The sequence below is a fragment of the Heloderma suspectum genome, chromosome 6, assembly GCF_057233095.1.
Source record: "Heloderma suspectum isolate Gila_16-S chromosome 6, 16-S_ref, whole genome shotgun sequence".
Taxonomy (NCBI): domain Eukaryota; kingdom Metazoa; phylum Chordata; class Lepidosauria; order Squamata; family Helodermatidae; genus Heloderma; species Heloderma suspectum.
In genome coordinates this window covers 94,406,852-94,420,622 of record NC_139463.1, presented here as the reverse complement: position 1 = coordinate 94,420,622, position 13,771 = coordinate 94,406,852, and the positions used below count along the sequence as shown (strand labels likewise).

The 13,771-nt window shown below is 43.1% G+C and overlaps 1 protein-coding gene across 1 annotated transcript in view; it reads right to left on the bottom strand.

Annotated features, from left to right (window-relative positions):
* The window catches only part of LOC146341888 (vomeronasal type-2 receptor 26-like), a 72,473-nt gene that overhangs the window by 39,027 nt on the left and 19,675 nt on the right, over window positions 1-13,771 (bottom strand). Inside the window, exon 2 of the mRNA XM_084807728.1 lies at window positions 7,286-7,577. Within this exon, the coding sequence (XP_084663854.1) occupies window positions 7,286-7,577 (292 nt within the window). The remainder of the gene's footprint in view (window positions 1-7,285; window positions 7,578-13,771) is intronic.

Below are 13,771 nucleotides of genomic sequence, written 5' to 3'. Positions count from 1 at the left end.
CTTGAGATTAAGTTATAATCACAAGAGGAGAATGATGTCATGGGCAGTTTTTCAGTGCAAGAAGTTTGATGAAGGTCCTGCTCACCATTTATGATGCAGAGATAACCGAAGTCACTATGACAATCAGCACAATTGCTAGAGTGTCAGCTGTCCATATATGATCGGACCTAGATTTTGTCACACTTAAACTGGGGATAGACAAAAAAAATTGCTGGGTTTACATTTTGATGTGAACTTACCAAATTTGCATTTCCTGAACTTTCGCACATACCAGAATGGAGTTGCACAGGGATTATTTGCACTTTTCCAAATGTTGTGATGCAGTTTTGTGATGTCTGAATGCAGAGGCTGCTTCCACATTGAGCATTTACTGTAGAATAGCCACATTTTGTTCATTCAATTTTTATGGGGAATCTGCATGACGGTGTAAGCAAAACTTCCTCCTCTCATGTTTTTTTTTTCCTTCAGAGGGTTTTTTCCCCCCAGAACTCAGAAAACCTACATTTTTACTATAATGAAAGAGCTGCATAAGCTTCCAAGTGTAGATGATCCATTGTGCATTTGCTGTACTGCTTTTGTGGCTGATTATGGTATGTATAGATTGTTCTAGCGGTTTCCTTCTCTATGCCTATGCTTTTATAGGAATCAACTCTATCACTGTAACCCTCAGTTTTCCAAAGAGCATTGGCTTATACCTCCCCACCCTACCCCAAGTGCAGCCATCTAGAATGGAGCACCAGTTGCAATTGTGGGTTATGATTGTAAAACTCTTTCTGACAACACTGTGATATCAAAAGAAATATCCCACAACATTTGTTGCTGGGAAGCATTTTTCTGTTCTAAGAATGGCACAGTTCATGTTGAAATACCAACTATTGGTTGTTGTTAAATTACCCAGGTATACAAACCTCCATGGAAAGCTGACTGAAGTATGGCTTATTCTGTCATACAGAGTTGGTTCAGAAAAGGAAAGGAAAAAGAAAGATGAAAATATGAACAAAAGAAGAGCTTGTGGAGAAAGCTTCCTAAACTGACTGGGCCCTCCTGTAAGACCCAAGATCTTATGCTGCTACCCATGAGGTTATTCAGGGCATTACCTGCCACAGATGTGGATTCTGAAGTTCCAGTTTCTTTTGATTCCCCATTCTTCTGTGTTTGGTTCCATTCCCCACTGAAATGTTTTGGACTCTAGTTGTCAACATAGCATGTAAAGCATGGGCCACAGCATAGACGGCATTATAGATGCTGTAGCTGTGGCCAGTCATGCTCATTTCAAAAAAAGATCCAGGGAGATTCTCCAGCTTCTCCTTCCCAGTGCAAATGTCACCATCTACCTTACCCACAGCTGCAGTTGGTAATACACAGTCAAAAGCCTGTTGCCAGAAGTCCCTGATAAAGCCATCTCCATTTGTGTTGAAAGGATTTTTGCTCTCAACAAACAGCTTGAAGCCTGGCGGGTCACTGGAATGAATTTTGAAGGACAGAGCACCATGGAATATTTCTGTATCCCAGTCCTTTTGATAGACCATTGAAACAAGCTCCATCTGGGCTGTCATTATCCACACTTTCCCTTTGGATATATTTGTCACATATTCTTTTTTGGATAGATATGGAAACCATCTCAAATACACCATGGCAATAGTTTCTCCATAGAACATCATTATATTGGCTTTGCTATCCATGACTTTATCACGTATTTTTGCCCCCCATTCTATCAACTCATTAACTTCAGTGAAAGAAACTGTCACAGGGATTCTTTCTATGAAGGCAAAACAGACACCTCCCTTGGAGAACAATGGAAGTACAGTTTGCACAAATCTTTCTCCATTGTCATTATCCATAACAGCAACCGCAATCCATGTCCACCTGAAGTGCAGAAATAAAGACAGAATCCCTCTATACTGAAGGGTTTCTTTAGGTGTCATCTGGAAGAAGGGTAGGCCTGGAGTTTTATCATTCATCACAGGAGCAGAACCATATATGAGCTAAAGAGAGATTGGGAAGGTAAAGTAGAGAAACTTACATTTAACTTTAAGTAGCATTTTCAAGTGTTCAAATAGCGTAATACGTTATCACACTAGGCTTACAACACTGCCAAAATTTAAGTGATTTTTTTTAAAATCCCCATTCTAACTATGGGGTTTATCCTGATAGAGTAGTCACTACTTGTCTGTGGGCTGCTTGACTCAGACGTTGCTACGCTATCAGTGAGACACAAATGTTTTGAAAATATTTCATGTCACTCTGTTTGTGTTTACATTTTGAAGTGAATTAATGGACATATTTCAACTTGCAATCCAGAGTTCAGTTCATGATTATGTACCATCTTTATTTGAGTAAGAAGACCTTACTAAAATAAACTCTCAGACAACATCCTTTTGATCATGAAAATGTTTGAAATGTTTTCATTACAAAGACAGTGAGATTGGAAATACTTGCTGATTTCCTATATCCTTTATGTCTACAGGAAAACATATGGATGCACAGAGGGATTGCCACTTGGCTTATCAGAGTCCATTTCCCTCCTGCCCATTCAGTGTTTATTTTTTGATGTACACTTACATTAAGATCATGGAGAAGTTAAAACACTAACTGGGAATGTTCATACGAACATGGTCCTTGACTCCACAGAGATGCTCTCCTTTTTCCTTGGCTCTCCATCTAAATGTAGCACTGAATCACAATTTATTTATTTTTTTCTCAGTTGTGCATGAAGCAGAACATTTACATTTGGTTCATAAATAGGTGAGGGCCACACCTAACTAATGGCATTCTCTGCCATCCTGGACAATGCATATTTATTTTAAATATTGATTGGCTTGCCTTTTAGGGTTAAGGCCTCTCAAGGCAGCTTACATAAAAAGAATAAAAACATAATTCCAATAAAATATGCAATTTAATATGAAATCCTATTAAAAACAGCCTTTCAACTTGCCGGCCCAGGACTCCTTTCTATGCTTCTGCATTTCTCCTTTTGCCCTCTGCCTTTCTCAGCCTTTCTGAACCAGGTTCAGAAGACTGAGAGACTGTCCTCTGTGTTATAGGCTACTTCAGTCTCTATGATCTGGCCTTGCTTACCATAGTGGGGCCTGCTGAGATGTGGCCATGGTGTAACCACACTTCAGTAGGCCACGGTGTGGAGGAAGACCTTTTCAATTGCAAAGCCTACTATATGGAATCTTATCTCCATTGAGATCAGGAAAGTTGCTAGTGTGGAGTGTTTCTGTCGACAACTGAAAACACATTTGTTTGCCCAGGCATTTCCCTGATCGCTAGCATTGCCAGCTAACCATGGTTATTTTAAAGGGACTGTATTGCTTTATCACTGTTTTATTGTTTTAATTATTGGTTTTATTGTATTTTATCATGATTTTGTCCTGTAAACCAGTTTGGGTATTTAAAAAAAAAAATTATGAAAAGTGGTATAGAAATTTTCTGAAATGAAATAATAAAGAAACTTTTGGTCTCTATTTCATCCCACAATCATCATTTATATTAAAATAAACCATAGCTAATCTTCCCTGTACAGAGATTTTTAATACTAATGATAAATTGTTATGGGAAAGATTTCCTTTAATTTAGCACGAATCAAACTTATTGGAATGTTATTAAATTATTTTCTGAGGGGTAGCAGTAATACTCTGTTGCAGCAAAATCAACAAATATTCTTATGGTAATTCAAAGGCTAATAAATGAAACTTGGCATATGCTTTTATGGCCTAGGCAATGACGCTTCCCTCTCACAAACATTGGGTGATAGAGCTGCTCAACATTAAAAAAAGAAAAGAAAAACATACTCATCAGCAACAACAGACCTCACGACAGACATACACACATAGGAACCAGATCCTGTGGCAGACCCAGATGCCAATTCTGTCCCCATATCTACTCTGGCAGCTATTACAGGATCTAATAATGCTATCCACAATATCAGGAATTGGGCCGTCTTACTCTACATAAATATTTACGTACACTAAGACGGCGAAAATAAGGGGGAACGCAAATAGCGTCCGCTACGCTATTTGCATTCCCCTTATTTTTGCCATCTTAGTCTACGTAAATATTTACGTAGACTAAGATGGCACAAAATAAGGAACGCAAATGGCGGTGGCCATGGCCGCCGCCATTTGCTTACTCTCTTTTTTTTGTTTGTTTTTTTAAAGTCAGACATGATAGGCTACGTAAAGATTTATGTAGCCTATCACGGCTGACTACAGGGACGCAGATGGTGGCGGCTATGGCTGCCGCCATTTGGGTCCCTGCTAGCCAGCAGCCAGATGTCTGGCTGCTGGCAGAGCCGGCTGGTGGCACCGCAGAATCCCCGTGTAGCAGAGCTGGCTGGCCAGGATTCTGGGGGGGGAGGCGCAGAGCGCCTCCCCCCCGGCATGGATTCCGGGGGGAGGGACGGAGCGCCTCCCCCCCCAGCGGAACCTGGCAGAGCCAGGTAAGGCCAATTTCGTACATCCCTAGTTCCTTTGTTTATTTGTTTTAATCATATTACATATGTTAATTGGCTCACCACTGCAATAATGTCTATATTATCACCCCAAAATGTTTTGCAAATGGCAACTGTTAAGGTAATCATCAGTGTGTGTACCTTTTTTGTACTTCACTTCCCTCTGACAGCTAGGGGTGTACGAAACCCCGCTTACCTGGCTCCGCCAGGTTCCGCTGGGGGGGGAGGTGCTCCGTCCCTCCCCCTGAAATCCTCGCTGGGGGGGAGGCGCTCTGGGCCTCCCCTCGGAATCCTGGTCAGCCGGCTCCACTCTGCGGCCAAGCCGCGGAGCTGCCGGCCGGCTCCGGCGACCCACAGCTGGACAGCCAGCCGCTGGACAGCCCTGCTGGGACGCAAATGGCGGCTGTCATAGCTGCCATAATTTGCGTCCCTTTCTTTCGCTGTTATAGGCTACGTAAAAATTTACGTAGCCTATCACGGCAGGGGGAAAAACCGAGCATATGCAAATGGCGGTAGCCGCCGCCATTTGCGTACACTGGGATTTTTTTCCCCCTGCCATGAAAGGCTACATAAATACTTATGTAGCCTATCACAGCAGGGGGGAAAAAACCACAGCGTATGCAAATGGCGGCAGCTACCGCCATTTGCGTACGCTTGGGTTTCCCCACCCCTGCCGTGATAGGCTATGTAAATACTTATGTAGCCTATCACGGCCTCCTCAGGGATGCAAATGGCGTCCCTGCGTTAGTCATGATAGGCTACGTAAGTATTTACATAGGCTATCACAGCTGAAGAGGAGCAAGTGAATAGCGGCTGCAGGACGGCTGCCATTCACACAGCAGCACGGATGGGAACAGGTAAGTGCTCCGTTTCGCTGCCTTTCGTGGGGTGGGGGCAGTGGGCACTTCGTCCCGCATGCCTTTCGTTGGTTGGGGGGGGCAGGGGCTTCATTCTGCAACAGGTTTCGGGGGCCGAATGCACTGGCATTCGGCCTCACCGAGATACATCGCGGAATTCTCTGACATCCCTACTGACAACTAGGGGTGCACGAAAGCCACTTACCTGGTCTCACAGCTTGCTTCGCGGTGGGGGGGAGGCGCTTCGCTGCTCCCCCCGAAGTTCAGGCCGGGGGGGAGGCTTCCCTCCTCGCCCGGCCAAAGTTCAGGCCGTGGGGGAGGCTTCCCACTTCACCCGGCCGAAATTCAGGCCGGGGAGGAGGTGCCTCGCCTCACCCGGCTGCGAAATAAAAAGTTAAAAAAAAACGCCCCCGTGATAGGCTACGTGACGATTTACGTAGCCTATCATGGGTAGATCTGCAAAGTCAGCCGTGATAGGCTACGTAAATCGTCACGTAGCCTATCACGGGTGACTTTAAAAAAAAAAAGCGCGTACGCAAATTGCGGCCCCCATAGGGAGCCGCCATTCGCGTTCCTTATTTGGTCGCCGTAGTCTACGTAATCTTTACGTAGACTACAGCGACCAAATAAGGAACGTGAATGGCGGCTCCCTATGGGGGCCGCTATTAGCCGTACGCGCTTTTTTTTTTTTTTAAGTCACCCGTGATAGGCTACGTGACGATTTACGTAGCCTATCATGGCTGACTTTGCAAATCTAGCCATGATAGGCTAACTTAATCGTCACGTAGCCTATCACGGGGGCGTTTTTTTTTTTTTACTTTTCTTGGAATGGCGGCGGCGGCAGCCGGTCAAAAGACCGGCTGCTGCCCCCGCCCCTGACGAAGACCTGCCGAACCGCCGCCAGGACCCGCCGCCGGGAGGGACATTCAGGAAAGGTAAGTCCCATCCCAGGGGGGGGTGGGGGGGCAGAGAATTTCTCCCCGAAACTACTTCGGGGGGGCGAATACGTTGGCACTCGGCCCCCTGAAGTTTCGGGGAGAAATTCTCCCCCATCCCTACTGACAACACAGTTTATATTCCACACCCCAGCATGTGTATATAGATCTGCCAATTTGAGGTTCACTTCATCCATACAGTTTATGCCAGAATAAATTTGTTAATCTTCAAGGTGCCACAAGATTCTTTGTTGTTTTATCATAAATAGTTGCATCCATGAAAGTTTATACCATATATGTTCAACTCTTTGACCACAACCATAAATGGACTTACTGCAGAGTATCTTCAATTAAATACAGCAGGGTGTACTTCCAAACAAACATGTATATGATTGCATTGTTTGTTGATTAAATTATTTCTTTAATATTTGATAATTTGGATTTTAATCCCATTTTTAAAGCAAAGAGGAGGATCTTTGTTGTTTAATGACCTGCCAATTTCTTAATTTTTTTTTGTCCTGGCATTTTAACCAGAATTTGTTTTTTTCTGCTATTTTGTACTATTTACATTGGTTTTATCACTATGTTTATTGTTGTTTTAATTGTGTTACAATCTAAAGAGGCTTAGGATGCAATCCTAAGCCGCTTTAGACTGAACAAAAGTCCTACAGCTGTCAACATTCCCCAGCCAGTATGGTTGGCTGAAGAATGCTGGGAATTCTAGGACTTTTTTCTGTCTAAACATGCATTGGATTGCATGTCACCCTGAGACATTTTTAAAACATGGAAAGGTAGACTACCAAATGAGTTCAACATGAATAAATAAATATAGAAATAAATGCATACATAAATGAAAACAGCAGGAACAGTGATCATTTTTCTTGGCCAGGATAGATTTTTTGCAAAAGAAAACAAAAATGTTCCATCAGATTATTTGCAATGCACCCATTCAAATCATGAAACAAAATCTGGAAGATCCAAAAATGCAAGAAAGAAATATTAAGTTCCTATAGGCCACATGTACACATATACTCTACCTGTGGAATCTTATAGCTATCCAAGATATTTGCCATATCAATGGAGATTTGGGAGTCCAGACCCCCGATCACTGCTGTCAGATTATTCTGGATGTCACATATGTAGTTGGGAACAAACCTCTCCAGTGTGTATAGTAGGAGCATTGTGGCATAATCAGTCTGTTGTGAACTGAAATAGCTGTCATAGATGCCAAATCCCAGGGTGAGATTGGGCAGGAGATGAGGGCTTTCATTGATCTCGTTCACTGCAAATTCCAAGGCCAGGATGTGCTGGTAATTCTTAGTCACTACACTACAGAAAGAGTGGTATTCTATATCAGAAGTATATCCCACACTTTAAAAATAAATAAATAATAAGTTCTGCATCTTGCTTGTTCTTACTATTATTATTCAGTTGCAATTGGCATTTGTCATACCTTATGATTTATTTATTTTTATTTACAATATTTATATACCACTCCACAGCAAAAGATTTTGGAGCAGTGAACACCAAAGATAAAAGAATAAAACACTGTGTTAATACAGTTAAAACCTTTTAAAATAAACAAATTCAGAATGTAATAAACCACAGCTGGTCACTCAAGGAAGGCCTCTCGAAATAACAACGTCTGCAGGAGGCACTGAAAGCAACACAATGTTGGTGTCTGCCTGACATCTGAAGGCAGGGAGTTCCACAGGAAGGGGGCCATCACACTGAAGGCTCTTTTCCTTGTGGACTTAAACTGGGCAGTGGGTCCATGTGGAACTGCCAGGGACATGCCCTCTGATGACCTCAGTGACATCAGTGATTTAGAGAAGGCTTACTAATATGAAGCCACATAGTTCAAAGATACATGCATATATACATTCATGCCAAGAAGTTTTCATTCTAAATTTTAAGGGCTGTATTCAATTATGGTTTTGCCTTAGGAGGAAGCCCTTCTACTTGGCATGAGTGTGGGCAGCCCATTTTCACTGTGTTATCCTACCTACTGCACCCCGCTGCACAATATCTAATACAGTCCTGGAGGGTCACCCAACCCTCAAAGCAGCCTTTCAGGAGGAAAGGAAGACTTAAGTGGGAAAAGGGGATTAACAGAGATCAGGTGGTATGATTGTCATGAGTGTTTCTGAGCACAGGGAATGAGATAGTAGTTCAGATTCTGAAGAAGAACCTCCAGACATGGGGGAGGTAGTTTCCTAGGCTAGTCCAGACATGGCTAGGCAGGCTCCTTGGGTTCAAAGGTCCAGCTGGAGGAGGTAGGTCCATCTTCACACACACACCCATGAGAGATAGCAAACAGGGAGAGGCGGGGTTTGGGGAGTCTGAATTAATAGATGCCAGGCACAGATGCAGAGCAAAGAGGGAGAAGGCCGGGACAGAACTTAGATGGCCTACCTGATTGGCCTTGCTTGAACAGCTGTGCCTAGAAACCTCACAAGAGAGACCTCTCCCCACCCCTTAAGTTAGGCTGGTGAGACTGCTTTCCTTTCAAATGGCGGGCAAGGGCAACTTTCATAGCTATCTTTTGAACCCCCTGAAGGCATTTCCTTGTAGACTGAGAGTCCCTGAGAATTTGCATCTGTATGACCCTTTGAAGTAATGGATTAAAAGCTGTAGATTGAAGCCTCTTGTCTGTGTTTGATTTGGCGTTTGAAGTTCAGTGGGAGCAAAAGGAATCCTGACAATGATGTGAGTGAGTGGGAAAGCTTTCCACTATGGAAAAGACACTGTTCAATACAACCCCAGGCCTTGATGACATGCTGTTTTATGAAGCTATTTTCAATAACAAAACAACAACAAAATTAAACAAAGACAGCAAACAGGACAAATCCTGTTTTAATATCAAGAATCAGTGAAAGCATGAATATCCCTGCAATGTCGCTCTAATTTAATAGAAAAAATAGAAAACAGAAGCCAAAACAGAGAAATTTCAGAAGGAATAGTATATGAGAACTATGAAGAAGAGAAGAGTTGGTGGTGTCTGGAAACATTTCCCAAATATCAAAATAAAAACAGTTCTAAAAAAAGGGATCAAAAAGTGCTATCACATAGCTGGAATTATAAACAAAATTCCCTTGGGGATCATGCCGGTGGGTACATCAGGTTGCCCGCAAATATTTTTCAACAGAAAATCAGATCTAAAACTGGAGGGGCCATTGATGGGGATGATCATGACTAGTGGAAGGGCACGTACTTTATTACAAGATGGTCCAAGATGCAATCCTAGCATCTCTCTAGATATAATGAATATTGACTGGCAGGACCAAGAAAAACCTCTGCCTCAGAACAGAAGTTAGAAAACAGATGCTGGTATGAATAGACTGACCAGTGATCTGACTCAGCATAAGACAGTTTCATTTATCCACCAGAAAGTCCTGCTCATAAGGAACACCTGTTCAAATACGAGGGAACTCAGAAGACCAAACAAATGAGAGGTGTAGGACTTGAGACAGAAAGCGAGGCACAGGATAAGAGAAAGAAATCACAGATTAACTTGTGACAGAACTAGCAGAGAAAAGAACTGAAAGAAGGACAATAAAAACATAGTTCTTGAATGTGAAATAGTTTTTGAAATCATTATTGTATCCAATATGGTCTTTTATTTCTTTCTGTGGACAAAGAAGCTACTTTCTTTCAACATTCCCTTAAATGTATTAACTGCAGACTAAGCCAATATGCCAGTGTCAGAGGCTGCAACTCTAGGACTGATGGTTTCAGTGGAAAAAAATACATGGAAATTAAAAAAAAGAAAATAAGTTATGTGCTTACACAAGATCCTCAACTGATGCTGGTGGGGGATCTTCAGTGAAAGCTATTGAATTCTGTATAAAGCCAGCAAGAGTTACAATGCTACCAATGATGAGGTCTCCAGACTGATGGTACATACGATGTGGACGGTGTGGAAAGCGAATTCTGCATTTCACAGTGTGAGCCTTGCATAACTTGTGACAAAACAGACCCAGCAGCAAGACTACTGTAACCATCATTTTCAGTTCAAGGGCAAATCTTCCCTCTACACACAGTTTCCCTATTTTCTTCTACAACACTATCATTAGAGTTTCACATGAAAGAGCTCACAGGCACGAACCATTCCCATTCCCTAGCTCTAAATGGCACTGGCTATTTCCATAGTCTTTGGTTTTAGTCTTGCCAGTGGAACACCACAGGGAGTTGGATGAACAGCACAATTAATTACCTTGCTTTTCAAAATTAAGGGGGTTCAGGTCTGGGGATTCCTGGAGGAATTGAAGAAAACATGTTTGTCACATCTCAATGCAAGTTTTCTCTCCATTTAGTTAAAATAGAAAAGGACAGCTGAGTTTGGGATGACCCACAGCAGGAAAAGCTGGACACCAGAAATAATGAACTATGGTCTCCATGTAGAGATGAAATGAACCTGGATAGAAATGTATTTGCATCAGTCATGTTTGACCATATGGTTGGCCTTCTTGAAAATATGACCTGGACATATGTAATGGGGGGGTAGAATTAACCCTGGACATTGTCTTATTTTCCTCCCACTGATTCCACTTCTGCTAATGGTGAAACAATCCATTGCTCTATTGGCTTTCTTTCTAGGAGCAAAGCACATCCTTTTATACTGTGTGGAGCAGAGGCTTAACAGGGCCAACTCCCCTTCCTCTACCAGGCATGTTTTACATTTTTCATGGTGCTGATCTTGGAAGGAAGTGAGAAGGAGGCATGCATTAATTAAGTGTGGGCTATCCAACAGAAACCTTTGGGAAGCATTTACCCCTCTTCTTAATCTGGCACACACCAGGGGGTCACTTTAGAAGTCAATTCAAAGTATTTCGAAGTATCCCAGCATTACCACCGGGATTAAACCCACAATAAAATAGCCCAATGAATCAGTAGGTGTCAACCAAATGAAGCCACTGAATTAACAGAGCAGTAGTCCACAGAATGGCCCACCACTAATGCTGGCTTTGATGCCCTGCATGGCTGGTAGCTAGGTTCAGGAATATCCTTCCATTCTAATTTCCCACAATGCCACTGGAGTAAAAATAAATTCAGTGCTCCAGAGCACTGAGGGCAGCTGGGGATCACCCATGTGAAACTCAAAACTTGAGCTGGCCTTGCTTGCCCTATCCTCAAGGTACATAAATAGCACTGACCTCAGAGAGCACAGCTTCAATTGGGGACTGGAAAACCCTGTGAACCAAAAGATGAGGATCTCTACTTATAGGTGCTTGCCCATGAAATCAACAAGCAGGCAAGCCCTAGATCAGGATATTAGCAATATTGAAACAAAGCTCAATCCTGATTGCAACATGTTGCCTCTCAGGAAGGGAGGCAGGAAAGTACATTGTGATCTTGGAATAACAAAACATCAGACTTACAAATGTAGGTATATTCTTTACAATTTAACCCCTGTTATGCCAACTCCCCTTTTCTGACCAGTGTGGGAGTTGGAAAGGTGCAGCACTCACCTGGGTTTGGTTTCCAGGTGAGTGCTTTGGGTGGTTAGATATTGGCTTGGCTGCATGGGTTTGGGTAGTTGGATATTGGCTTTGGATGCACATGTAATTCTGTGTTGTAGGAAGATTGTACGTTGAGGATGGGCAGGATTAAGGATGGGTAGACATTTGTTCAATTCATGTTTGAATAAGAACTTAACTAATTTCACATTTTCAAACAAATATGCAAAGACAAACTCAGTTATCCTTCAAACTTTGCAGTACTCCAAGTCTGTGATGGAGCTCTTCAGTAAAAAAAAACAAAAAAAAGCAACAGCATTATATTAGTAAAAAATAACATTAAATATGTGATATGTTAGGTAATTGCTTGCAAAAATGTGAATATTAGGCAAAACTGATTAACCGAACAAGACTGGAAAAAATACATGAGAAACTGAGAGAAACCAAAATTGACAGATTCACGTATTCCAAGGCAGGAGCAGACCCAGGCTCACTGGTCACCCCATATCCCAACCCTACACTGGATCCCCAGATGGAAGCAAATGTTCTCCTAAACTGCATCCCAGTTCTAAGGACCCAAGCTTCTACCCTCCCTCTGCTTCCCTCTCGGGGACTGCTGCGTTTCTCCCCATGTGTGTCAGTTGCTCATTCCCACAGCTGTATGCACAGACCTGCTTTCCCTGTCCTTCTCTAGGGAGGGGAGTGTATGACCCGTTCAGTGGTCAGTTTGTGCTGCCTTGCATGCTTGCCAAATCCATCCTTATTTTGCAACTAGGCCCTCCCATCTCTCATTCCTGTGGCATTGGGGAGGGTGTTTGCTTCTCCTTATGCCAGCTTATTGCTGAGACCAGAGGCCTTGCTGCTACTGCTGCCTCTTAGTACAGCTCAGCCTGCATGAAAGGTGAATAGGTGAGGGTCTCTTGGTGCATTATCCCCACTGAGGGGTCATTATGTGTGGCCCAGGTCAGCTGGATTAACAGACCTTGGCCAGTTCTTCTGCCACCTACCCCCCAAAAAACCCATATAACAGCATGGCTATAGGTGGGGTGACTGAGTAGGGATGATGCCTGAAGACCCTGATGGCCTCCTTTCTTATTTGGTCCCATAGGTCCCACCTTAGATGCTGGTTCCTGAGTGGGCAGGGTTCCAGCCTCTCAGTGCATTTGGTAAAATTGGTTAGTACTTTGCCAGATAGTGTCATGTGAAATGTCCTGTGCCAGCAGACATGCAGTACCATTACTGGTGATATTGATGGCTGTATGGGTGGCCTGTGACACCAACTTTCATGGACTAGAAGAGCTCTGACTTGGGTAGAGGACTGGCCACACTGCAGATGACTGCATTCCTTCATTTTTTAGTTAGTTAGTTAGTTAGTTAGTTAATTTATTTCATTTCTATACCGCCCAATAGCCAAAGCTCTCTGGGCGGTTCACAAAAATTAAAACCAAAGAGCACACAATAAAACCATACAAAATATATAAAACATTAAAACCACAGTAAATAATAGAGCCAGAATAAAACCAGAATAAAACCTGGCAGCAGTTCAGGGATCTAAAATGCAGATTTAAAACAGCAAAGCTAAAAGTCTAAAGAGCTAAAATGCTAAAATGCCTGGGGAAATTAAAGGTCTTCACCTGGCACCAGAAAGAATACAATGTAGGTGCCAGGCAAACCTCACTAGGGAGCTAATTCCAGAGCCAGGGTGCCACAGCAGAAAAGGCCCTCCTAGTAGCCACCCACCTCACTGCCTTTGGCAGGGGCTCACAGAGAAGGGCCTTTGAAGATGATCTTAAGGTCCGGGCAGGGGCTCACGGAGAAGGGCCTTTGAAGATGATCTTAAGCTCCGGGCAGGCACATATGGGAGGAGGCGATCCTTCAGAGAACCTGGCCTCAAGCTGTTAAGGGCTTTGAAAGTTAATACCAGCACTTTGAATCGGGCCCGGAAATGGACTGGCAGCCAGTGCAGCTGGAAAAGTACTGGCGTAATATGAGCTCACTGGCCAGTCCCTGTTAACAATCTTGCTGCCCTATTTTGGACCAGCTGAAGTTTCCAGACCATTTTCA